This window comes from Staurois parvus, unplaced genomic scaffold (genome assembly GCF_062004578.1).
Source record: "Staurois parvus isolate SC_StPar_1 unplaced genomic scaffold, SC_StPar_1.0 ptg000096l, whole genome shotgun sequence".
NCBI classification, from domain to species: Eukaryota; Metazoa; Chordata; class Amphibia; order Anura; family Ranidae; genus Staurois; species Staurois parvus.
This window is the reverse complement of record NW_028317892.1, coordinates 6,204,369-6,231,445: the sequence shown is the minus strand read 5'-3', so window position 1 is coordinate 6,231,445 and position 27,077 is coordinate 6,204,369. Positions and strand designations below refer to the sequence as shown.

The 27,077-nt window shown below is 38.8% G+C and overlaps 1 protein-coding gene across 1 annotated transcript in view; it reads right to left on the bottom strand.

Annotated features, from left to right (window-relative positions):
* Positions 1-3,159: 3,159 nt before the first annotated feature.
* Positions 3,160-27,077, bottom strand: part of LOC149467973 (transcription factor Jun-like) — a 46,039-nt gene continuing 22,121 nt past the window's right edge. The window contains exon 2 of the mRNA XM_089670870.1: positions 3,160-16,712. Coding sequence (XP_089526996.1) covers positions 15,036-16,457 — 1,422 coding nt within the window. The 5' untranslated portion in view covers positions 16,458-16,712 and the 3' untranslated portion in view covers positions 3,160-15,035. The remainder of the gene's footprint in view (positions 16,713-27,077) is intronic.

Genomic DNA, 27,077 nt, shown 5'->3' with positions numbered 1-27,077 from the left:
GAAGAAGAAGATGATGAAGAAGAAGAGGATGAGGATGATGATGAAGAAGAAGAGGATGAGGATGATGATGAAGAAGAAGAGGATGAGGATGATGATGAAGAAGAAGAGGATGAGGATGATGATGAAGAAGAAGAGGATGAGGATGATGAAGAAGAAGAGGATGAGGATGAAGAAGAAGATGAGGATGAAGAAGAAGAAGAAGAGGATGAAGAAGAAGAAGAAGAAGAGGATGAAGAAGAAGAAGAAGAAGAGGATGAGGATGAAGAAGAAGATGAAGAAGAAGAGGATGAGGATGAAGAAGAAGACGAAGAAGAAGAGGATGAGGATGAAGAAGATGATGAAGAAGAAGAGGATGAGGATGAAGAAGAAGAGGATGCAGAAGAAGAAGAAGAGGATGAGGATGAAGAAGAAGAGGATGAGGATGAGGAAGAAGAGGATGAGGATGAAGAAGAAGAAGTAGGATGAAAATAAGAAGAATTCCAGTCCAGCAAAAAGTATCTCTGCAGAGAGCTCCGCTATTTCTGACAGTTCTCTGACAGTTCTTTGACATTTACAGCGGTTGAAACATTGTATCTATTTGTTTCCGAATAAAAACTTCTGTATCCTAAATGGAAACAAATATAGATACAATGTTTCAACCGCTGTAAATGTGAAGGAACTGTCAGAGAACTGTCAGAAATAGCGGAGCTCTCTGCAGGGACACTTTTTGCCAGCTGTAGAAGGGATGAAAATCGGCCGATTTTTTTTACCATTGATGGTAACGTCGGCCGCTTGAACGACCGAATTTTCGTTTTTTAAAAGAAAAATCTGCCGTTTTTTCTCCCCATCTATGGCCTGCATTAGTATATACAGTTTTGCTGTAGGAGTGCTTGTCATTTTATTTTTGAGCAACTTTGCCGGTATATCTCATGTATGCCCCGGAAGAGGAAACTAATACGTTCAAGGGAGACCTTAACCTCCTTAGCGGTATTCCCAAGTGTAGCTCGGGGTAACATTTCAGTACCAAGAGCGGTAACCCCGAGCTACACTCGGGAATACAATGCGGCACTGCTCCGGCATGTGTTCTTCACTTACCTTACCCTGCGCTCCCACAATGTGTCCCCTGCAGCGTCCCCGGCCATCTCCTTCGGCGGATGCCGGCATCCGGCTTCTGTGTCCTGTCCCTGTGACGTCCGGACGTACGGGCGCCGCCGGCGGCGGGAAATTTAAAAATTTTAAAAAATGTCATTTTTTTTTTTTAACATTTTACATAGTAAAACATTGCTGTTTCAACCCATTTCACATACATTTTGTCCCTAGTGCTTTGTCCTGTGCCCTGCCTGCATTTTGTCTGTTCTTTCTGCCTGGAAACTGAGAAACGTCCATGGCGTCCAAAAAGTGTCCCTTTAGGTCAAAAGCGGTTTAGATCAGCTAGAGAACAGCGATAGTAAATCAGAACCACTTGCAGAATTGAGTGATAATGATTCGTTGGGAAATTCGTCATCAGACACTGAAAACGATTTTGCGACTTTGCTCAGCAATGTGCGAACTTATTATGGCGCTATATTTCAAATTTCAGTGTTTTTGGTTTGATTACATTATTGAATTAAATGTATTATTATTATATTATTATTTTTTATGATTATTTATTAAATTATAATTTATGATTTTGTGTTTCAAATTTTATCCTCCCCGGGATGTTTACTAGACTCTTGTTCGTACAGATTTCAGTGAGTTATTCCTAAATATTACAGCCTACAATAAAAAAAACTACATATTTCCATGCAAAATAATGGTACCACTTTCAGCACCAAAAATCTGAAATAATCATACCGCCAGGGAGGTTAACCCACTGAGCGCGGTCTGACCATATGTGAGACCAGGGGCGGACTGACAACTCATGGGGCCCCCGGGCAATAGGGGATCATGGGGCCCCTGTGTCCTTGCCCAAACTCAAAAAAGCTTATGAAAAAGGTACTAGGGGCATCTCATGGGGCCCCCTGACCCCAGGCAGTGCCAGAGATTCCAAATGGTCAGTCCACCCCTGTGTGAGACAGAGGTAATTTTTTTCTGGTAAGGAGCTGCTTTTTTCCTCTGGCTCAGGAACACTATCTGTATTTGGAGCAACAACACACTGGGTTCTCTTCCAACACATGGTAATTTCTCAGTTTGAGAAGATCCTATTTTTGCCTTTATCACACTGTTTTGTGGACTTTTATCTATGTTTACTTATTGAATTTATTGGAACTTTTTTGGAGAACTTTTTCTTTATTTGACTTGTTTGCACATTATGTATTTTTTTCCATTTATTTTTTATTATGGACTTGGTTTGACTTCTTTTCACTTTGATATATATTTGTATTTATTTTGATATTTTAGCGCTACAAAATATTTATATATCTGTGTTCAACTAGGAAGACTTCCTTTACTTAGGGGTTTATTTAATAAAACTGGTTCACTCAGAATCTTGTGCACTTTTGGATAAAGAACAATCAGCTTCCAGGCTTAATCTAAAGCTTAATTGAACAAGCTGAGGTTAGACGCTAATTGGCTACCATGATTCTGAGTGAACCAGCTTTAGTAAATAATCCTCTAAGTGTCCTGTTGTTCCCATTCGAAGAATGTAATTCTATCCCTATCCTGATGGCAACTCAAAATGCTGGTCACCAGGACAAATACAGAGAATGCTTCTCCCTAACTGGAACACAGGCGAAAAAAACCATAAAATTGATAGGGTTCTATACCCTGACCACTTCATCCAAAATGAAAGCAATGTTTTGGGTTTTATATTTTAAAATCAGCAGTAAAATAAAGGTTTATACCGAAAATAGTTATTTATATATCTCTGTTCAACTAGGAAGAATTCTCTTGTGTCTCGTTCCCATTCGAAGAATGTAATTCTATCCCTATCCTGATGGCAACTCAAAATGCTAGTCACCAGGACAAATCAAGAGAGTGCTTCTCCCTAACTGGAACACAGACTAAAAAAAACAAAACTGATAGGGTTCTATACCCTAACCACTTCATCCAAAATTAAAACAAGGTTTTGAGTTTTTATACTATAAAATCAGCAGTAAAATAAATGTTTATATCGAAAATAGTTATCTTTCAAGACAATTCGGATCTCAATATAAGGACATATACAAAATGGAATGCTCAGTGGAATGAGTAGAAAAAGGCAAGAGTGGTGACATATTTATTTTCACTTCAGCACAAACAGCAATAACCACATCCCACAGTTTGAAGTCAACAACCAAACAGCTGCTGAGATGGGTGAACAATCTTGAAAAGCAAATGCTGAAATCCTCCATATTTGTTCAAAGTTATAGCATGTAATCAAGTAAACACATTCCATAAAATTGATATATTTTTATAGGTTTTGCACTTTTCTTTTCTGTATTTGGAACTGCTGAGGCATGGTTTCCCTGCTCAGGGGAGCTTACAGTCTAGTTTTTTGGTGCCTGGGAGACAGATCACGAATCCTTAAAGGAATTCATACACACTGAATGAAGGTGATCATCAGAAATTGGCATCATAAAATATTTTTTATACATTTGCAAATATCTAAATGGGGTTCAAAGTTGTGTATATACTTGACCAACAGAACAGAATTTGCCTGGAGCTTCCAACCAACAGACCAATTCAGATTTCCAATTCAGAAATGTCCAACTATGATAGTAACCAGCTATTGTGTAAGAGTACCTTGAACTAAGATTTCTCTCAAACATCACACATTTATTGTTAGAATGCTGATGTATTTTACAGTCTACTAATGTTAAAACTGTAATACAAATTCATGACACAAATATACCATAAAATTAATTTGGAATGTAAAAAAAACAAATGTTTGGCTTTGCTAAAGACAAAACGGGTTGTTCACTTTGTATGGGAATTTTCCCTTAGCTTAGTGAATGAGGTCATCGTCATCATCCAATCATTATTATAATACAGGATTTATATAGCGCCAACAGTTTGCTCAGCACTTTACAATATAACGGGAGACACTACAGCAACAATACAGTTCAATACAAGAGAGTTAGGAGGGCCCTGCTCCTTGGAGCTTACAATCTAAGAATCATGTACAAACACATCCTTACACATTATTTTGTAATGTTTGCAAAGTGAATTTTGACCACATTCACAAAGCTAAGGAAATATTCCATTGCAAAGTGAAAATTCACTTCCAAATTGAACAGCTCATATGCATTTAATAAATCAACACCAACATGTCCAAACACATGTTTAGGATCTTTTGTCTGGAGTTAATGGAAACAAAGGTTCATAATTCACTTAATCTGGTCCTGCCAGCATTGTTTGAAATACTTATATTTTAATGCAGTCCCAAGTTTTCAACTAAACTACAATTATATCCCCCTTACCACCTACAGTAACCTTTAAAATGTACCTGTAGACAAACAGACTTTTTTTTTTTTGGATAGATGAGGGAAGGGTTAGCTGCCCAAGTTTTCACTGCTGTCCCACTGGGAATATTCACCCCTCTATATGTACTGTAGTATTACAAAGAAACAAAGTAAGGGGAAATCTAAAATTTTAGCATTGTCTCCATAACAAAAGGTAAGGGTAAATCCTCCAATGGGTACACCTGTTTTGGGAAATGAGGAAAATGTATGCTTAAAGTGTTACTTAACTCAGGACCCTGCATTCACTATATCCGGTCTTCCACAGTATACAAAACATGGAAATGCAATTATTGTAGTAAGTATAAACTGCTAAATAACTTTTTTCATCAGTAGTATATAGCAGTCTTCTGACTTCTATCAGTGTCCGGCCTAGCACTGGTTAATCTTCCCTCCCAAAAAAACCTCTCTAGAAATGCACATAAAACAGAGCATGTGCAGACTTGCCACTGCTGCTCTATGTGATGGCAGATGGATTGGGGACAGTAAAAGAAGGGGAGGATCAGAGAAGACAGGATCAAACAGCCTTTTTACACAATATGGAGGATTAACCCCTTAGGTTCCAGAGTGAGTATAACAAGCATGCTTTACTGCATATACAGACGGATTTTATGGTTGTGGGTTTTAGTGACACTTTAACTTCTTGTTAAATATCTGGAACAGCAAGTGAAGGGAAATTTCTCCAATTGAACACAGATGGCAAAAAAAAGAAAACAGAACCCCTGCTGTATCCCTTATCTACTCTATCCAAAACAAAACTGCATTAATTTACATTACACAGAAAGTTGGAGTAGGGGGGATAGTTAGAAGTCCGTTAAAGAACATTTCTGCTTTGAAATGCCTGTATAGGCATGTTACACACAATTTTGTTTATAGCTGGCCCCTCACTATACAATCTGATTCTACAAACTCCTTTAGATCTGCTAACAATTATGTAATACAAGGACCTGTGAGATTGGATAGAAATTGATTGTAAAGGTTTGTTCTCATATTACATAATTTTGGTAAATGACAGCCCTACGACAAACAAATGTTTCCACCATACATCTGAGTTACTTTGATTAACAGTAACTCTGTTAAAATGTGATCTGACAAGAGATGACTATTCTGGAGTATTGCATGCCAACAAAACATTTACTTGTTGCTGCAGTACGTATTGTAAAGTGTAATCTGTGATCATTTTACACGGGAAGGGAAACATTCTCATTCATTTGTACAAACCAGGACAATAAAGTTCAATGTGCTAGAATTCTGTTGATTTTCTTCAGTCCCCGTTTATCAAATGTAGCTTACATGCCACCCATCTGACATAGGCTTGATCATAGCAAAGAATCACTATCAAAGTTTGCGTTTGACAACGCCAATAAGTTATATTTATCTTTTTCTGCATTTTAGAACTTTTTTCAAAATGTGTTTCCAGACAAGAGATTCCACATCTGCATAGCATTAAACTGCTATTAGTCTAAGAAGAGCATAACATATATCATCCAAATATATAACACACTATGTGCTGCTTAACCATTGATGGAAGAGACTTCCTCCAGACAATATCATATTGTAAACAGTTGAATTCAATCCAAATTATACTAGAAAAAAAATACACTTTGGATCTTTTGTTGTGAATGTCCAGCATTAACGCTTGAAGTACAAATGTAAAAGTGCAATAATAATAAACAAACTATTCTAGGTTTTAAATGCTAATAGTATAGTTGTAAAACTTCTCAGTGTCTTTGGGAAAGAGTAAATGGTACAGCTACCTTACATCCCTTTTTTATGGATATTGTGCTGGCTGTGATCCAGTTGTCTCAGTCCAGGTAAGCAAACATTCTGGGAACAATATAGGGACTGACACAATATACAGTATACACTTAAATTATGATTCCTGACAGATTTATGGAGATCGGTAAATGTCCATACACAAAATATCCAAACTCTTGATGGCTGCCAAGAATCCAGTACTCAGATGTGGGTAATGCTTCGAGAATTTGTGACCTAATTTCTTCCTGGAATTGTATATTTCTACTCCAGCTGTGAAAACTGTATTCCCTTAACCAGATTATGTTTTTTTTTTCTTAAACTGGATATGAACATAAAAAAAAGTTACTTTCATAAGGGTCTGGTAAAATTAAATTACAAGTTTATACAAAACTGCAGGGATGAGTAAATCAATTTATATGCTTAAAAACTCACAGTGAATCCAGCCGGTATGCTTTGAGTCGGGGTTTGCTGAAAATCAGCAATTCAGTTTTTTAGCCAATTGATTCACTCCCATCACTTCCCTAATAGGGAAATCATATCGTTAATTATTTCTGCAATTAGGTCAATTAAGCAGGAATTATCAACCCATAACCCCTTTCAGCATTAAAAGTGGTATGCCTGAGGGTGATGAGTGGATTATTTTGCTGATGCCAACTAGCATTTGAATCTGGATGTTGGATTTTGAATGGTATCTAGCTGCTAACCATCCATATGTATAATTTTCTTTTTACGATATGTGATGTGGCGTTATGCCGTGGAAAATGTGCAATGAAAAAGGTCCTGTCATGGATCCAATACATCAGAAACCATAGTTACCTATACATAAACAAATTGTTTTACAAACTGAATTATTCTACTGCAGTCACATTGCAATTTGGCACATAGAGACAAAGAAGAAGCACAAAACATTTTTATGAACGAACATCAATTTAAACTGGCAAGACAGACAATTGTGGGGTCACTACCATTGATTTTCACTGGTTAAATCGGACCTATAATTAAAATTGGAAACTCGGCTATCTAACAAGGATCAGTCACTGATGTTTAATGTGGCAAGGCAACCAGTAAAAAAAAAAAAAAAAGTGTTGGATTATGATTCCTGATTAAAAGCAGCAGACCAGTGCCACTCACGTGACAGTGCCTAGACACACTCTGTTCTTCTAGAGATTTATCCCACCCACTCCTCTTTCTTATTAATGGATGGCACTGAAAGTATCATCCATGGTTTTGGGTCTAGGAACTGGAAATGCTGCTTGTTCCTGGTCACCTTGTAGCCACACAGTGATGTGAAACAGATGACAAGGTGGACATGAGAAGAAGAGCAACTGCTGGATGCTTAGTGTAAATGCTGTACCATTCAATCCTAAGCTGCACTGTTTGAAGGAATTTGGTTACCTGAGAATTGGGCTGCTTTAAAACAGAAAAAAGCCATGCCTCACATACATATCTAAGTGGAATTCGTAAGTGCTATCCACTATCCATATTTGTTAAAATAAAAAAAGTAAAATATTTTCTGATGATATGTCAAGAACTTATGTATGGAACCTAGAGAACCAAAATTGTCCTTACTGAAGTGACAAGAAAAAGGTAAATTTTCTTTAGATGTACTAAATTGTGTAATAAAGTAATACATCTCATTTTGTGGGTTTCCTCGTGGACTACAGAAAAAACAAAACAAAAAAAAAAAAACACACACTTGTGAGCTAAAGGGTCACAAAGATGGTGAATATATGCATTTTTACTTGAATTACCATATGAATAAATGACTATTTAGATTTAGAGCAATGACTGTGTGTAGGCTATCTCCACCAAGGCTGTAACTATGTATGATGGGGTCCTTTGGCAAAACCATTAACGAGTCCCCTGTTTCTAATCGATATCTTGAAGGCAATTCCTCTGGTGATACAGAACACTTTTTTATAGCAATTGTATAGATTCTTAGATTTCATCTACATTTATTTTATCAGAAAGGGCACCTATTACCTTCTGGGCCCTGCAGCAGTCTAAATGTCTAGCAGGGTTATATAATTGCACCCTTGGCCTGCAACAAGAAAAGTTTAAATCAAGAACACAACTGACAAGATTGTTTCAGGACCTTAAAGAGCACTTAACCCTAAATGGAAAGTACAGGTTTTAGGGATTCCCCCCCCCCCCCCCAACATTATTGGAGGTTAATTTTTTCTGGAGGGGGACGGGTACCTAGTTTTGACAGGCAATTCCACTGTCTCTAATCCAACTGTCCCTTCCCCACAGCCTCTTGAAGTCAAAGGTCCCAAGAGGCTGTGGGACCATTCAAAAAGTGCAGCACAACCCTCACATATGCAGTGGGAAGTCGGATGTGAAGCCGATGGAGCCACAGCTGGATTCTCATACTAAACTACTGGTGCCAGGGACCCAAAGACCAGTAAAGAACAGGTCCAGATGAAGACAGTGCTGGATCCCTTGTCAGGTAAGTGTCCTTCTACTAAAAGACAGCAGATACAGTATTTGTATCTGTCCTGTAATTTTTACTGGAGACTGAGGATCCTCTTTAGGTTCAATTAGGGTAATTAAATGTTTTTCCTACAGAGCTGTTCCCAAAAAATGCATCTTGTGTGGTTTTATGTACTTTAGTATAAATATGAAAAAAGTGAAAAGTTGGGGTGCAAAATCTCTGTAATGAACACGCCATATAAGGGGTATATAGAAGGTGATAATTACCAAATCGAAAGGTCAGAAGTGCTTATTATCACACACAGATTTTGTAATTTTTTATAAAAACTCCATGCAAGTGGTCATGGATTGTTAAAAAAAAGAAACAAACATTTTATTATACACCACAATCACTTGCTGGCTGAATTGTAGAGAAGGTAGTGGCAGGTCTCAGTAGCATGGTAGTGTGATCCAAAACAGGTAGATGTTTCATCGTTCATTTTTCCCTGTGATGTTATGTTCCTGTCTATGGCAAGCCTTTGGAGGAAAAAAAAATATCTAAATGCATTTAAGTCATCTTTAAAAAAAAAATGTGCTCATGCAAAATGTGTAACATTTTATAAAGTATGCATCTTTAAAATGTGCTGGTGTGAATGGGCCCTCATTCATGGGCATTCTATTTTGCCTAAACCCCCATAGCTGTCACTTTTCATGGTGCAGGTAGTAGTTTTGATGCAGAAGAAATCATTGTAATTAAAATGGTGAAACCCATAAGCCTGCATAAAGAAAATAAACTCTTTAAATTAGGCAAATAGAAAAAAACACTACATGCGTTGAAACGCAGAGCTTAAAATATGCCTCAACTCTTCCTAATGTGCATGGACACATAGGACAACAGTGAGCTTCAATGCAAAACTCCTGTAGAAGAAGTGTTTTTTTAAGCCAGTGTGCATGGACCCTAAAACGTTTGATCTGTTACCTTTAAGCAGAACACTTAAGCACAATACTTTAAGTTTTATGTACAAAGGGAAAAGGTTAAAACCTCTATCCTGTTTTGAGACACCACGTTTTGGACTGTTAGGTTTCAGTATATTACATTTTTGTTATTGGGTTTTAGTTATTTGATTCATTTGCAAACAGGCTCTAACATGCCTCTTGCTCTTCTCTGTAGTGCATGTTCTGCAATTCTCCCTGCAAGAACACGGACAAATTATGTGGATCAGTGGTCAAGTTGTCTGTGTCCCTGTAAATCTACAAAATTTACTCTGTTAATAAGATTGCATTACCAATTTAAGAACCTTGCTTATAAACAAAAGCAGGAAAAAGTAACAAAGCTTAGCAGTTCTTTGGGTAGCAGGTATCTTTTCGTGTCTGTACACATTTTTACCTTCTCAGTAAAGTGACCCAGTAGCTTGGGTGCTTCAAAAAGAAATTAGCAGCCAGATCCCTTCCCACCTCCCATGCCTATGGGCCAGGAATGTGACAGGTAGTGTCAATGACTTATAGCCACAGCTATTTGAAAGGGGCAAGAAAACTCAACAACCACAACCATACACCCTTAGGTTGCAGCTTTTTTAAGAGAGAACTCTGGGATTTCAGGCAACTGAGGCATTTTGCAAAGAGGCTGAAAATGCACGCAGGCACTTGCTACCCAGAGAAAGAGTCCAATTACAGTGCTAAAGCTGGCTAAATGTTCTTTATTATCAGTCAGAGGGGCTGATTTAAAAAACAAAAACAAAAACAGCAGATTTTCCCCAGCTACACAAGCAATGTGGATGGAGAAATCTTCTCTACTGTGCTATTGTTTTCTGACAACAGGGACTACTACAACTGTCTGTTGCTGCTGATCAAATTAAAATTTTCCAACATCCCATTTGGCAAACGCCAATCCATAGATCGACAGCTGACAAGCAGGAATGGACATAGACATCGAAATTCAGCTGGTCCCTACTGAATTGGCCAAAGTTCGATCCATCTATGGCCAGCTTAAATTAATGCAAGGTTACACTTTAAGTTACAAAAAATATAGTGTACTATTGCATGCAAGAAACTTTGGATCTGCAATTTCTTAAAGGACATAAAATGTAATAAAAGAAATAAATAAATCAATGCAATAAAAGTTAAAAATTGTTTGGTGGCTTAAGAGTGCAAAATCCTGTCTAAATACTAACTTCTTCTGCAGCCTATTTTTTTTTTTGCAGTACCTTGCTTTATACAAGGTAGTTATACAAAGCTCCTATAGGCTTCGCTGGGAAATTTCTCTGCCTAACTTTGTCCCACTGATCTCCTGTATAGCTTTGGGCTCCAATGTTTCCTGCTCCCTCCCCCCTTTTCCCAACTTGAGAGTCCCTAAGAGATATACGCAGCCAACTGTAAAGTCAATGCTCTGGCAATCATTCAAAAGAATTCTATCCATTTCTGATAGACCAGCCATTTACAAACCATCCAACCCATAATGTTTTAGTTAATTTTCCTTTAGAAGGAATTGACATCTGTTAAAAAGCTTCAACTTTCTCACATATTCTGAAGTTAGTAGAAAACGAAGTCCCGCCACTGCCAAATCTGAGGCATACAAACATATTAAAGCTGGTTAAACACTGATCGAAGTTCAGACTGTTCAACAAGGACAAGATGCATTTCGATCAGTGTGTGGCCATCCCTGCTTGACAAAAGTTGATTGTTTGATCAACTTATGTTGAGGGGGCATGCTGGTAGACTTCTCAATCAGCAGCTACAGCTGCTGATCAGTGTATCCTGACAGTGGCAGGTCAGGCTGTCAAAATACAGTGTCCCATTGAGTGGGGATTCCTTCTCCTCCCTTGCTTGTGTGGATGGAGGATTCTGCTAATTTTATATATCTTCATCCTGCTCGCTGAACAAACAAAAACTGTCTATGGCCATCTTAATAGTTGGCCCTCCTCTATAGGCACAGAAGGCTGAAAGTGGAAGTGCTTGATAACTGACATATCAATGATGACCAGAGGAGCAGGAAAATCATTATTATATCTCACACAACTGTCCACTTTAAAAACTTTGGTGGAGTTCTCATTAAAAGAGGAGATCTGAAGATTGGTAATAATATAACTTGGGCTTCCCATAAATGGAGATCTGCATAAGCAGTGCCATTATCAAAGCTTTTAGGAAAAAATAAAAAATGCAGAAAGGTGGTATTGACCCCATGCATCTACTCGGCAGCTGTCAGACAAAGTACACACAACAGAAACTCAACTTTAATTTTTTTTATGATGGTTTTCCTAAAAAGGCTAAAAGACAGACATACAATGGCTAAATTCCTTTAATTATCAACAGATGATTGTACTGCCCTGACAGTATGACAGTTCACTTTGCCTCATACAAATCACACAAAGGCTTGTATATGAACCTCCAAGATCCACTAGTACTACTACTACAATAGAGAACATAATTAGGAGTGAAACAGCAACTTGTAAAGCAACTGAAATACTACTGCTCTTTAAAGTAGGTTACTACTAAAAAGTGTGGTAAGAGGTGTACAACGTCAACCAGGGATCTCAAGCACAACACACGTGCCAAAATAGTTTAACGTCTACTACATTAAAACATTGCTTTAACTCACCAAATGTAAGAGATAATAAAATTACACTATAGGCAAACATGGAGTGAGCCAGGGAGGAGAATAGAAAAGTATCACAAGCCACTGTATATTTCCATTAAAAAAAAAAAACACACAACACTGAATACACAAACTTTTCTTTCATAACACCATTGTGCGAAAAACCGATCATGAAAGAACATAAAACATGTCTAACTTCCCTTTGTTTGTGTAGCATAAAACAGATATCACAATTACACAATTTCCTAGCTCACAACAACAAATCTCCCAAAGAAGGGAACTAATATGTTGGCAGTTTTCTTTTCAAAAGTATTCATGATGACTGCATTAAATGTCATCACATCTTCTACAATAAATACACGTCTTTTTTTTTTTTTTTCTCCAAATGCCTTCGATGAAACAAAGTGTGATCCAAAAAGCGATGTGAGCCCTTAACCTGTCACCTTTTTAAAGTACTGCTAAGTAATCTAAAAGACATACAGTACTGCACAGCCAGCTGGAATGTACACATTACAAAAGAGGTACCAGAGGCAAAAAGAGGTACCACTTGTTCCTCTCTTATAAAGTTAGCCTCTTAGAACAATTTATTACAAAAATAGATGTCTCGACTTAAAACCAAAAAAGTCGAAGTTTCAATAAATAAATAGAATTTCAATGCCCACAGCATAAAAGGAAAATAACTCAAAAGGCAGTTGGAATAAGCTAAGAGAACTCAAAGCTATGTTTCTTAACGCGCAAGCTATTCCCTCTCATTCTATGGGCATTTACGTCTCGATTGCAAATTGAACACAATGTGCAATGTCCAGATAGCTTTATATATACACATTTCCATTCTAGCAAAAATACAATGACATTTATATTTATAAAATAAATATATAGCATGAAAACGTATCCTATTTCAGAGTGTTTAAAACTTCTCAAGATAAAATATGGAATAGTTGTAGGTCAGGGGAACCTAAATCTTTTGGTAGGAATTATACTAACGTGTTTTAAATACTGCCGTCTATAAATTAATTAAAAAATGAGAAACTATACCATATGAAACTAAACAAATCTAGAATTTCTAGAATGCTTGATAAAAGGAAATGGTACGGCAAGGGAAGTTCTTTGGCCTGACCCACATTTTAAAAATCCCTGTTTTAATTATGTGATCAATGCAGTCTGGATTAAAGCATAGGTTTTGTCATGTGCACTAACACAAATACTGGAATCTGTCTGCATACATTTAAGAAGTAAACATTTAAATTACAAACTTTCTTTCAGTACTTTAAAATAGAATTTTGATCTCGAACCCATGTGCTTAAACCCACATTTTACTCACAGACAGAAAAATAACAATATGGTCCCCTGTTTTCTTAATTAAATAAACATTAAATAAATTGATTGGCAAGTAATACACATCACTTAAGTATACAAAATACATTTAGTGCAATATCCAGAAAGCTTAAGACAAAAAAAATACTCAGTGTCCTGCTTAAGACTGATAGAAATAAATAAAATATAGGTTTCAGTCTAAGCGCTATGTATTATTCCAATAACTTGTATACATTTCTGAAAAGCATTCATTATGTTTATGAAAAAAAAAAATATCTGCTTTCTCTTTTTTGGGAATGGTTTAACAACTTTTAAGTGCATTAGCAACCACTTATCTCTATTTACCAACCAGACATGCATTTAAAATCATAGCAACACTCAGTCCTTTTTTTTTTTTTTTTTTTAAATTTCATAGCATGTCACTGTGTTACTTTTCCTAATCTTTTTATTACTCATATCTACTGGTATTAGTAAAGGTATGCTATACATTTTGCCTAAAATTAGGTTTAATGTTACTATTGTCATGAGCCAAACTATGATTTAACAGTGACCCATATACCATATCTTCATTAGAGACCCACAGATATGAGGATTTTGCAAAATATTGGTAAAGCTGTTTTACATTTGTGCAACCAAAAGTTTAGAGGGCATATTAACGGTTTTCAAATGAATGCTTTAAAAGAAAATTAAAACACAATAATAAAAATGCACTATACTACAAAACCTGGCAGTTCTTAAAAGTGAATTTCTTTGTTAATACGCGTTGCTTTTTTCAAAATACCTACTCTGTCATATAGCCGATTTGAACCCAACAAAAAAGTTTTGGCACTGCACAATAAAATTAGGTTTGCATAAGCAAGAACTCCATTTACATTCCACGTTTCCAGTCAACCCCAGGCTTCAAAGAAGTGAACTTGATATTGTTTTTCAACAACTACAAGAAATGGCTCATTGATCTCCCCATTAAACCTTATTTATATCCCTTTTTACTGTTGTATAGAGTTCAGAGTTGCTCTGTTTGCAAAGAAACACATCCAAACAGGTCCAGCAGGTTAAAGTTTGGGTAAAAGGGAGGGGCCGTCTAAGCTCATTCTTACAGGCTCCATGCCACTCTGTAGTATTGAAAAATTATAATCCTTTGATTATTTTGCTGTTTATAGCAAACATACCCTTGCAACAGATGACAGGTCTCCTTTTTCTTGTAAAATGCCATGCTACAAGAAAACTAATATCATTCAGTACACCGTAAACTTGATGGCAACTCTTTATTGGCCCTTGTGGTTATAGACCAGAGGATAATCAACAAAGCTTTGTCTTAAGATGTATGCATTTGCTGTGTGCAATTCTACTATTCCATCAAAATTACTTCACTTGCTGGTGACCATAATTTTCATCTTAATCAGCTTGCCTTGGAAAAAAAAAAATTGACAAGGCAAGTTATCCAAGTTAAGGAAATACTGTAACCCACTCTTCGCAAGACTAGCTCCGCTGTTACTGCTTGTGGAAGTCTCTGGCATTGGTAGGATAGATTTTTAGTAATTTTTGTTTTCTCCTCAACTTCTTCAGCAGCTTGAGCTGTCATCACCTTTTGAACCAGGTGAAGCCTTGGTCACAGCTATCTGACAGCCATTAGTGACATGGCTCATGACTTTATGCTTGAGCTGAGACACTTGCTCTCTTAGGAGACTGGCAGTAGAGGCTAGGTCAGAGTTCTGAGACTTTAGCATTTTCACTTTCTCTTCCAGACGTGCAATACGTTCTAGTTTCCTCTTGCGGCACTTAGAGGCAGCAATTCGGTTTCTCAACCTTTTTCTTTCTGCTTTGATTCTCTCTTGAGTCTCTAGATCAATTGGTGAAAGTGAAGGGGGTGTGTTTGTATCACCACCACCAGTTGTAGAAGCCCCAGACTGTGATACATCAGGTACTGTTTGTGGTTCATCAAGAGGACCTCTTACTGTATGTAAGCGGGTGAGTCCAGGAAAGTGAAGCTGTACTGTGGGTGTGGCATTAGCAGAATTACCGGTATAGGAGGCAGGAGGAGGTGGCTGTGGGAGTGGAGGACTAAGCTGCGTGGCAGCTGCTGTAGGGTTGAAGTTGCTAAGATTGGTGTAGACTGGCACCTCTCCAGCCGGATGCAATGAGCGGGTTGGGTAAGGTGGGGAGCTTGTAGCAAGAGCAGATGGGGAAATTGGTGCTCCCAGCAGCTGATTCTGTTTGTGTAGGTCTGCTAATGCTTTAACAAAGCCATCTGCAAAGCCCTCTTGCTCTTGTGTGATAATATGTTGGTTACGGTAAAGAAAGGGATGTGGAACTGTGGTAGTTGGCACAGTAGTACCCTGCTGTGAAGGGGCAGTAGCAGCAGCACTAGGATTGTTACTCGATGTAGCTGAAAGGCCAGGGCTGGCAGCTTGAATTAAAAGGTGCTCTAGTTCTGGTGGAGAAAGTTTAAGTAAGTTCAATGCAGCCGATGTAGCTGAGGGAAGTAGAGAAACATCTGTTCCAGTGTTACTGGTGTTATTGCTAACTGTACTGTTGCCAACTGCCACCACTATGGCACCAACTTCAGAAGCTGGTACTGGACTGAGGTTATTCCCAACCACAACTTCACGACTACCCACAGCAGAATCGGAGAGTCTACCGCTCCCACTTTGCATTAATTTCAATGCATCAGTGCCTCGAGTTATCACCTCGGAGAAACCATCAGGTATGACAGATGGGGGAACTGAGGCTGCTGCAACCACACCCAGGCCTTTCTTTTTTAGGTTTGTAGCCTGAATTATTATGTTAGCGCTCAATAATTTATGTTCTGGAGTATACCGGACAGCAGTTTCTGCTCCACTAGTTTGGTGATTTGTTGGGGTCTCCCCAGGAGAACTTCCACTGTATCCTGAAATCTGGGCAAAATCTTGCAAGTTTAGAGTATCCTCATGATAAAACGGGGGCTCCATTTTCACATGGTCAGTGGTAGTGCTGGTCATCATCATTCTTTAACCTCCTTATAGGCAGGAGGCTTTCTGTAATGTAGAAATTAACTTTTACAACAATCCTTTATGTTATTCTTTTACTTCCGTGTCTCAATATCCATTTACAATCCAGTAGCTGTTCAAGATAAGTAAATGTTGGGCAGCAACTGCAATAGTGGAAACCTTGCAAAACTAGATACTCCGTAATGAATCACGTGAGCAATGGCAAACAAATGGGTGACTCCAGAAGCTGATCCGTTAATTATCTGGAACAACCTATGAAAGAGAAATATAGACTGTATTATGAAAAGAGAAATATAGATTGCATTATGTATTCAATGTAAATAAGAATAATTTGTCAAACAGAAAGAAGAACGTTATCAACAGAGGTAACATATAAGATGCTCTTAAAAAATAAGAGTTTAGATTTGAATAGAATCTGTTAACTACGCATATATATACAGTGGGGCAAAAAAGTATTTAGTCAGCCACCAATTGTGCAAGTTCTCCCACTTAAAAAGATGAGAGGCCTGTAATTGGCATCATAGGTAGACCTCAACTATGAGAGACAAAATGAGAAAAAAAATCCAGACAATCACATTGGCTGATTTGGAAAGAATTTATTTGCAAATTATGGTGGAAAATAAGTATTTAGTCACCTACAAACAAGCAAGATTTCTGGCTCTCACAGACCTGTACCTTCTTCTTTAAGAGGCTCCTCTGTCCTGCACTCATTACCTGTATCAATGGCACCTGTTTGAACTTGTTATCAGTATAAAAGACACCTGTCCACAACCTCAAACAGTCACACTCCATACTCCACTATGGTGAAGACCAAAGAGCTGTCGAAGGACACCAGAAACAAAATTGTAGACCTGCACCAGGCTGGGAAGACTGAATCTGCAATAGGCAAGCAGCTTGGTGTGAACAAATCAACTGTGGGAGCAATAATTAGAAAATGGAAGACATACAAGACCACTGATAATCTCCCTCGATCTGGGGCTCCACGCAAGATCTCATCCCGTGGGGTCAAAATGATCACAAGAACGGTGAGCAAAAATCCCAGGACCACACGGGGGGACCTAGTGAATGACCTGCAGAGAGCTGGGACCAACGTAACAAAGGCTACCATCAATAACACACTACGCCGCCAGGGATTCAGATCCTGCAGTGCCAGACGTGTCCCCCTGCTTAAGCCAGTACATGTCCGAGCCCGTCTGAAGTTTGCTAGAGAGCATTTAGATGATCCAGAAGAGGATTGGGAGAATGTCATATGGTCAGATGAAACCAAAATAGCACTGTTTGGTAGAAACACAACTCATCGTGTTTGGAGGAGAGAGAATGCTGAGTTGTATCCAAAGAACACCATACCTACTGTGAAGCATGCGGGTGGCAACATCATGCTTTGGGGCTGTTTCTCCGCAAAGGGACCAGGACGACTGATCCATGTACAGGACAGAATGAATGGGGTCATGTATCGTGAGATTTTGAGTGCAAACCTCCTTCCATCAGCAAGGGCATTGAAGATGAAACGTGGCTGGGTCTTCCAACATGACAATGATCCCAAACATACCGCCCGGGCAATGAAGGAGTGGCTTCGTAAGAAGCATTTCAAGGTCCTGGAGTGGCCTAGCCAGTCTCCAGATCTCCACCCCATAGAAAACCTTTGGAGGGAGTTGAAAGTCCGTGTTGCCCAGCGACAGACCCAAAAAAATCACTGCTCTAGAGGAGATCTGCATGGAGGAATGGGCCAACATACCAGCAACAGTGTGCGCCAACCTTGTGAAGACTTACAGGAAATGTTTGACCTCTGTCATTGCCAACAAAGGATATATAACAAAGTACTGAGATGAACTTTTGATATTGACCAAATACTTATTTTCCACCATAATTTGCAAATAAATTCTTTCCAAATCAGCCAATGTGATTGTCTGGATTTCTTTTCTCATTTTGTCTCTCATAGTTGAGGTCTACCTATGATGCCAATTACAGGCCTCTCTCATCTTTTTAAGTGGGAGAACTTGCACAATTGGTGGCTGACTAAATACTTTTTTGCCCCACTGTATGACAGCATAAAGGTGCTGACATTGGAAAAATGTGCATAGCTGCTGTACAATGCAAAGGGTTCCTGACACACTTAAAGCGGAGCTCCACTTTAAGGACTGCTCCCCCGCTCCCCATTAAGGACCTTTGGGGGGCAGGGGGCGGGTACCCAAATTTAACAGGTACCGAGTCCCAATTGCGGTCATACCGCCTAGGCGATCGGAAACGGAAGGTGTCCTCCCTCCTTCCCTCCCCGTAGTCTTCTGGGACACGTGACAGGTCCCAGAAGACTACAGGACCATTCATGAAGTGCAGTGCTACTTGCGCATGAGCAGTGGGTACCCGGCTGTGAAGCCGCAAGCAGTCACAGCTGGGTGCCCATACTGAAGATGCCGGCCAACAGGAATCCAGGATGGCAGGTGAAACGGGCTGTGGGGGACACACCACGGGACCGAGGGACAGGTAAGTGGCTGTTTTTTTAGAAGTCAGCAGCTACAGTTTTTGTAGATGCTGACTTTTATTTTGTTGACAGGATGAGTGGAACTCCACTTTAACTACTTGCCACTCGGTAACAGTAGATTTACTGTGACCGAGCGGAAGCTGAAGGCTCAACAACGTAAATAAGCTTTGTTCGTTTGCTCCTGGGTTTGGAGGCACATGAGCGCGCCCCCAACTGACCTGCACTGTGGTTGGTGTAATTTCATCAACAGGTTTCAGCCAATGATTTATGGCTGAGACCTGCTGATCAGCTGTATCCAATCACAGCAAAGTTTACAAACACACAGGACTCTGTACACAGAGCAGTGATTTGGCTGTTTCTTGAAGGGAGAAAAATACAGCCAGATCTGTTAGTAAAAGCAGAACATATCACACACATTACACTTGTCAGGCACACAGTTAACCTTTTGATTGCCCCTCGATGTTAACCCCTTTCCAGCTAGTGTCATTAGTACAGTGACAGTGTACAGTATTAAATCTGTCACTACTGATGTCAGTGTAGGTCAGGTAGTGAACTTCCCAGGCAGCATCAATTAGACTGCCCGCCACACTATCACAGTCCCATTATAAGTTGCTGATCACAACCATTACCAGTATAGTGTCATAGCTATGTAAATTCCTTTATATATACACCATAGTTTGTAGATGCTATAACTTTCACACAAACCATTTAATACACATTTATTGGTATTTTTTTTTACCAAGACATGTAGCAGAATACATATTGTCATACATTTATGAAGAAATTTAATTTTTGGATTTTTTTACTGGATATGTTTTATAACAGAAAGTAGAAAATATTTTTTCCCCAAAGTTTTTGGTCTTTTTTCATTTATATAATAAAAAACACAGTGGTGATCGAATACCATAAAAAAAAAAAAGCTTGATTTATGTGAAAAAAAAATTATATAACATTTCAGTTGGGTACAGTGTTGCATGACCGCATAATTGCCAGTCAAAATAGTGCAGCAAAAAATACCCTTTAAGGTCAAGTAGTTAACCTAGCCAGCAAAAACCTAACTAAACTGTTTAACCACTCACGTTAAGCCTGGGTTCACACTTGAGCGATGCGGCATATCGCATGTGATTCGCACGGGAAACGCACCACATTTCTGTGCAAATCACATGTGAATTCTGTGTGGTGCGATTTGAGCCATACATTTTGTATGGCTCAAATCACACCACATCCGCACCAAAAAGGTGCAGGACCCTTTTTTTGGTCCGCACTAGAATCGGATCACATGGGTATTCACACCCATGCGATCCAATTCTGCACATCGCACCGCGTTTGGTGGACCGATTTTGATGCGGTGTGGAATTTGCACATAAAATGCTGCAAATTCCACCCCGCATCAGTGTGAACCCGGGCTAAAAACAAACGTTTTTGTTGCATGCATTTGCAAATACATGTGGAAACCACAATGTTGTCACCTCTGATAAGTGTGTGGTCCATAATTCTAAACTATCTGAGTTCCCAGCGGTGGGACATATATAGCAATGCAGAAACAGAGAGCAGGCTGACCTGCAGGCAGCCCCTTTCTCCTTAAATGTAAAGTAAAACATTAAAAGCCAAGACAAGGCAGCCAAAAACTTCCAGTGTGTGTCTGCACCCAATCCAAAAAAGCAACAATGGCAGCTGCTCTGTTTGAAACTAAGGTAAAAAAGGTGCACATACTGTAAGCCCAAAATAATACAAAAGGTCTCTGTCACACTTTCATGATTAATGGACTAAACTAAAAGCAAAGTAAGATCTTTTGTTTCATGTGGCTGGCCTGTCCACATCTCTGATGTATGTAGATAGGCAGATTAGAAAAGCAACTTGCTGACCCTTTTGTTCCATATGCAATGCACTAATCCATTACTTGACACCTAACACAAAAATGAATGCTGTCCCACTTATTTATTTCAGGTACTTATATAGCGCCATCAATTTACGCAGTGCTTTACATATATATTGTACATTTACATCAGCCCCTAACCCTCAAGGGGTGTACAATCTAAGGTCTCTAACTCACATTCATACATACACATACTAGGGCCAATTTAGACAGGATCCAATTATTTATTTATTTTAGGTACTTCTATAGCACCGTCAATTTACGCAGCGCTTTACATATATATTGTACATTCACATCAGTCCCTAACCCTCAAGGGGTGTACAATCTAAGGTCCCTAACTCACATTCATACATACACATACTAGTGCCAATTTAGACAGGATCCAATTATTTATTTATTTTAGGTACTTCTATAGCACCGTCAATTTACGCAGCGCTTTACATATATATTGTACATTCACATCAGTCCCTAACCCTCAAGGGGTGTACAATCTAAGGTCCCTAACTCACATTCATACATACACATACTAGGGCCAATTTAGACAGGAGCCAATGAACCTACCAGCATGTCTTTGGAGTGTGAGAGGAAACCGAAGTACCTGGAGGAAACCCACGCAGGCAAAGGGAGAACATGCAAACTTCAGGCAGGAGGTGCCGTGGCTGGGATTCGAACCAACGACCCTAGTACTGCCAGGCTGATGTGCTAACCACTCAGCCACTGTGCTGCCCGTACCCTCATACTTGCAGCCAGGGGTGGAGTGACAAATAATCCCATGGCAATAGGGGATCATGGGGCCCCTGTGTCCTCGCCTACACTCAAACCACACCCAAAAAAGCCTATGAAAGGTACCAGGGACACCCTACTGACCCCGGGCCCTTAGGCAGTGCCCGAGTGCCCGAATGGTCAGTCTGCCCCTGCTTGCAGCCAAACATGAGCTAACAAAGTGCATCCAATTGGAGTCCAATTTTCATCCAACAACAGGCAGCTGATTGCTGGCTGGTTGACAGTTTAGGCTGGTAAAAATGTGATGGATATATGCTGATGTATGGTGTTACAGGAAGGTGGTTGGCTAAGGGATGGCTAGCTGAAGCATGCTTTTTTTTTTTTTTTTTTTTTTTTTTTTTAGGAACGCACAGAGAATCTTCCCCTGGGCTATTGAATAAATCCTACATAATGAGCGTTGCTAGGCGTCCACTTATACTGCCGCTTCTGCTTGTATGGAGTTTATACCATCACACTATCCAGATGAAAGGCATTGATCTTTTGAGGTATTCTTTATACATTTGACACATGCATCAAATAAAGCTGATGCTATCACCTAGGGATGCTTCCTTTATATTTTCCCAAGTAAACTAAAGCATGCACTTCTGTATTTTACTTCAATTAGCTATTAAAAAACAAATGAAAAAAGCTACATTTTGTGCATTTGCTTCACATATTTTGTATTTAATTCTAAAAGAAAAACATTTTTAGAGGATAACTTCACTTTTGTAAAGAATAATAATAATAATGATAAATGCACATTGGATGTGCACCATTGGATTGGAACAATAAATGATATAATGCACATGTAGGAACTCTGTTGAGGAGACCAGAAGATCATTTTAAAAGAAACTTGGATACAGTGGGCCCACATTATATTGAATGTGAGATAGACTTTTCTTACAAATATGTAGATGTAGTGGAAGCAAATCCAGTGGTACACAACAGTGTATTAAAAGGTTTATTCTTTTTTTCCCCTATCTTTCAGTTTTTTCTTCTTTTTCTTTTTTTTTTCTTCTTTTTTTTTCTCCCTCCCATCCCTTATCCCTCTTAGGTCCCTTCAAAAAAAAAAAAAAAAAAACTTTTGGAGGTGCTCTGCAATTGCATCCCCACCTGTGACAAACATCCTATACTACTGAATATAATTGAATATGGCAGTTTTAAGCTGTAAAAGATTCTAAGGTATTGAACGGAGTAGAATCATTGGCTATATACCTTAAATTTGCTTTATCATTTATTTTGTCTTTTTTTTTAATTTTTTGTCATGATGCATTAATGCACAATCATATTTTAGACATTAGAAATCTATTGTATATTTGGATAAGGAGGCATTTTTGTGTACTAAGGAATATAATTGTTTGTATTATTTTATTATAATTTGTCGCTTTAAATACAGAATAATAAAGGGCTCACCAGTACATATGACAGTAATCCTTATACCCATTTTGATTTATCTACTATACTCCTTGTATCTATTGGTTTGCCATATACATTTGCATTAAGGATATATTTCGACCAGCTGTGTACTTTTGTTTAAACCCATGACCCGTCTGCGTAACGGGATGCTACATGATGTGTCTATGTTCGGACTGTGATCCGTATTTGTATGTATACTGCTATACTTTACTTTCTAATAAAAATATTTTGGAAAAAAAAAAAATAAAAAGAATAAAAATGTTTTTTACATTTTTTGCAGGTAAAAAAAAATGTGCATTTATTAATTTTTTTCTTAGGAGCCTAAAGAGCATTACATCACTGATCAACAGATCATTGGTTCAGTGCCAAGATTCTGCAGACTCTTAGTAAAGCTGTCCTGTACAGGAAGGCAGTTACTGCAGAGCAGGAAGATCAATGATCTACAGGAGCGCTCACTAGCTTCCTCACAGTTCATTGAGAACTACAACCCATCTGCCGCGGTGGAAGATGGGGCTTGTACTTCATGCATTCGCAGAACACTGTGAATGAATGATGCCCCTCTGTGGGCAGAACCCTGCACGGGTGTAACATGTAACAATTTACTAACATGGATCATTCCCTTAAATAGAACTTGTCACTTTTGTAGCTCTTTGTTACCTCTATATATTCAAGTAAGTTGAAAGTGAATCTAATTAATACATTTATGATATATTAAAATATGACAGTATAATTTCAAAAACCATTTGCATCATTAAAATGCAGTCTCTTTGCTCTAGGTCTAGGCTGACAGATGCAATGTTGGATAATGATGTCACCTTTCTGCTGCAGGCTTAAGATTTTAAGGTAAGAGGAACAGATGATCTATGTAATACAACAAAGCTCATAACAAATAGACTACTGTAACAGGTACCAGGATTTACATAAATTTGACATCTGGGGGAAAGATTTTAATTCAGGAACTGAAAGCTGACGCTGTGTGATACCTGAACAAAGAGGCCTTCTGGGAAAAGAATTATGAAGGTACAATTGTGAGGAATACTATGGTCACTTTGAGAGGTAGCAAGTATTACACATTATGTAGATTGTACTGAAAATGAACGTTAAAAAATTATCCTCTGCTAAGTCATCTTTTAAGGAAACCTGAAATCAGAGAAACACAAATTGCTAACAAAAGAGGAGGAAGGGACAGACAGCGCCACTGCTCTGGTGCAGTATGTCAATATAAGATTTTATTAAAAAGATTTTAATCACAAAAGTAGATGTATCGGGAGCAATTAAGGGCAAAAATGTGCGCCTCTGTCAGTGTACTGTCCCGAGCCACACAGGATCAATCAATAACCCAGCGTCCAGATCACTGAAGATGTGCCAGCTCTTCCTAGGCATTGAGCCGTAGCCTAATGTTCCAGTGCCAAAAAGGTCCACCACACCAATGACACCACCAGATTGCCAATATCCTTCTGAAAATGCCAGCTGCCTATACAGTACTTTTGAATCCCAGAAATGGAACAAATATGCAGCAAATGAAACTCAAAAAATTTCCCATTTATTGTTCAAAATAAATTGGCTGTCTAAATGCACCCCAACCCACCTGTGCTGCAAGTGCATCACATTACACTAAACAAACTTGATGAAAGACCAATTTGTGGTCTGTTGTGGTATATATGAATGGGCTGCCTTAACACAATGCATATTAACCACTTCCCGTCCGGCCCATGTACATAAACGTTCGGGAAGGGAGCAGTGTGGGAGCGGGTGACTGTTTATAAATGTCCTCCTACTTCCCTGCCTGTGCGCGCTCCCTGGGAGCTCAGAAGGACACAGCGGAACACCGATCGCTGTACGGGACCTCCTGTGTGAAGTCCTGATCATGTGATCAATGATTGGCCAATCAGTGATCACATGAATAGTAGTAAGCAAGATGTCACTTCCTGACATGATTGCTTACTACTAGTGAAATCTGTGAATGATCACAGAGGTCACATGGTACAAGGCTATTCACAACAGCCTTGTACCATGTGACAAGCTGTGACCAATCACAGCTCTCACAGTATTTCTCAATGGCTGCAAGAAAGCAGCTAGACAGAAGGAGAAATGATTGCTTTTAGAGCCTTTATGGGTGTAAAAGAAAAAAAAAAATCTTTATCTCCCCCCACAAGTAGTACAGTGTTACTATGGTGACACTGTACTGCTAGGGTGACAGTATGTTAAAGAAAAAAACAAAATATTAAAAAAAAAAAAAAAATTTAAACAATTTTTGAAAAATTACAATTTTTGGTTATAAACTAACTGCGGTTGATGTTATTGGTAATTGTATTGTTGTTCTGCCTTGTCATTGTGATTTTTGTGTTGTCTTGTTGAATGCAATTGTACCTTTGTATTTTCCCTTTGGGATTAATAAAGAATTCTGAATCTGAAAGGAATCTGAAATCCACACACAATGTGGAGTAAATACTGGGGTGTTCAGCGTGTTTTATACTTATTTTTTATTTGCTTCAGCTACTAAACTGCAATTTTAAATAACAGATAAACATTTAACTTTTTTTTTTTTAACAACTATTTTAATTACTGGCTAAACCACACAATTGCATACATGTATCAGAGGTACAGCCACAAGTACACTGATTAAAAGTGGCCGAGCAGGTTTTTTTCTTCTACTCCCTAACTCAACTTCCATCCCTCCCACACACAGACAAGCTAACAAAATTACTTACTGTAAAACAAACCCACAAAATCTTTCCCCGCTCCAAACCATGCAGTTATCAGCCAAGTCACAGACCTTGCTTTCCTTCACTCATAACACAGATTTGTAAAATAGCTAGAAGAAAAACTATCCATTTTGTAGGTTTCTCAGAGGGTACTGTGAGTTCAGGACTATCGTCCTTTCTTCAAAATGGCTTAAAAAAGCTTCTGTGTAAATAGCACAATTTACAGGCTGCTTTGGCTGTACTTCTCCTGTGTATCACATGGTGCGGTTCGTTCTGCACTCCTGTGACTCAATCATTTTCTGCTAACAGGGGGCTCAAGCCCGCTGTTGCCTGATGTCGCTCAGCCAGTCCAAGGTGGGGTAAGATCCAAACTTTAAAGTTGGGATCCACCTCAAAGTTTTTTTTTGTTTACAAACGTTTCTATTAGAAAATAAACAACAAAAATAGAAGTATGGTATACAACAAAAAGGCACATAAGTAAAAAAACAACTGTCGTAGAAAAAGAAAGTTCGAGTACATGAATGAGGTAGGCAGTTAGATATACTGAACCGTATCACAACCAATAAAAATTCAATGTCAATAAGTCTATGATAACCTGTTATTCTAGCAATAAATGCCGATATGACTTCCAACCATCCCATTTTCTGTTGAATAACTGCACCTTATCTGGCAATGTATATTGAATACGTTCCATGAGCATAACCATATGAACTCTACACAGAACAGAGGACAAAGGGACTGCTGGTGTCTTCCAATGAAGGGCAATAGCCCATAGGGTAGAGACGCAGATCGTATGAATTAGCCTCATTATGTTGACCGGGATCCCCAGAATGGGAGAACCCAATAAACAATTTTGCAATAACAAATTTACCAGCCAGTCCGCTAGGGCCGAGGCTACCTTGGAAACTTTACACCAGATTGAAGAAAGGCCAGGGCAAGCCCAAAACATATGCACCAGAGTGCTAGCATGGCCTCAACCCCTAAAACAGAGGTGCGACGTTCCTGGAAACATGTTATGTAGTCTAGAGGGGGTATAATACCAATGGGTTAAAACTTTAAGGGCCGTCTCATGAACTGAAAGAGACCTAGATCCCTTAGGTATATTATCCACCATGGATTCCCAGTCCTCTTCTGAGAATGTAATACCGCAATCAGCCTCCCATTTCTGTCTATATAAGGGGGGTGCAGCAAAGATGGAAACTGAAAAGGAGCGATATAAATCCGAGAGAAGACCCCTACACCTGGGAGAGTCACGACTGATACGTTCAAAATAGGTGAACGGGCACGAGGGTGTCAGTCCAAAATGGGAACTAAAAAAAGAAAAATTCCTTATTTGCCGATATCTATCATATGCTCGAAGCAAAATGTCAAAAAGCATC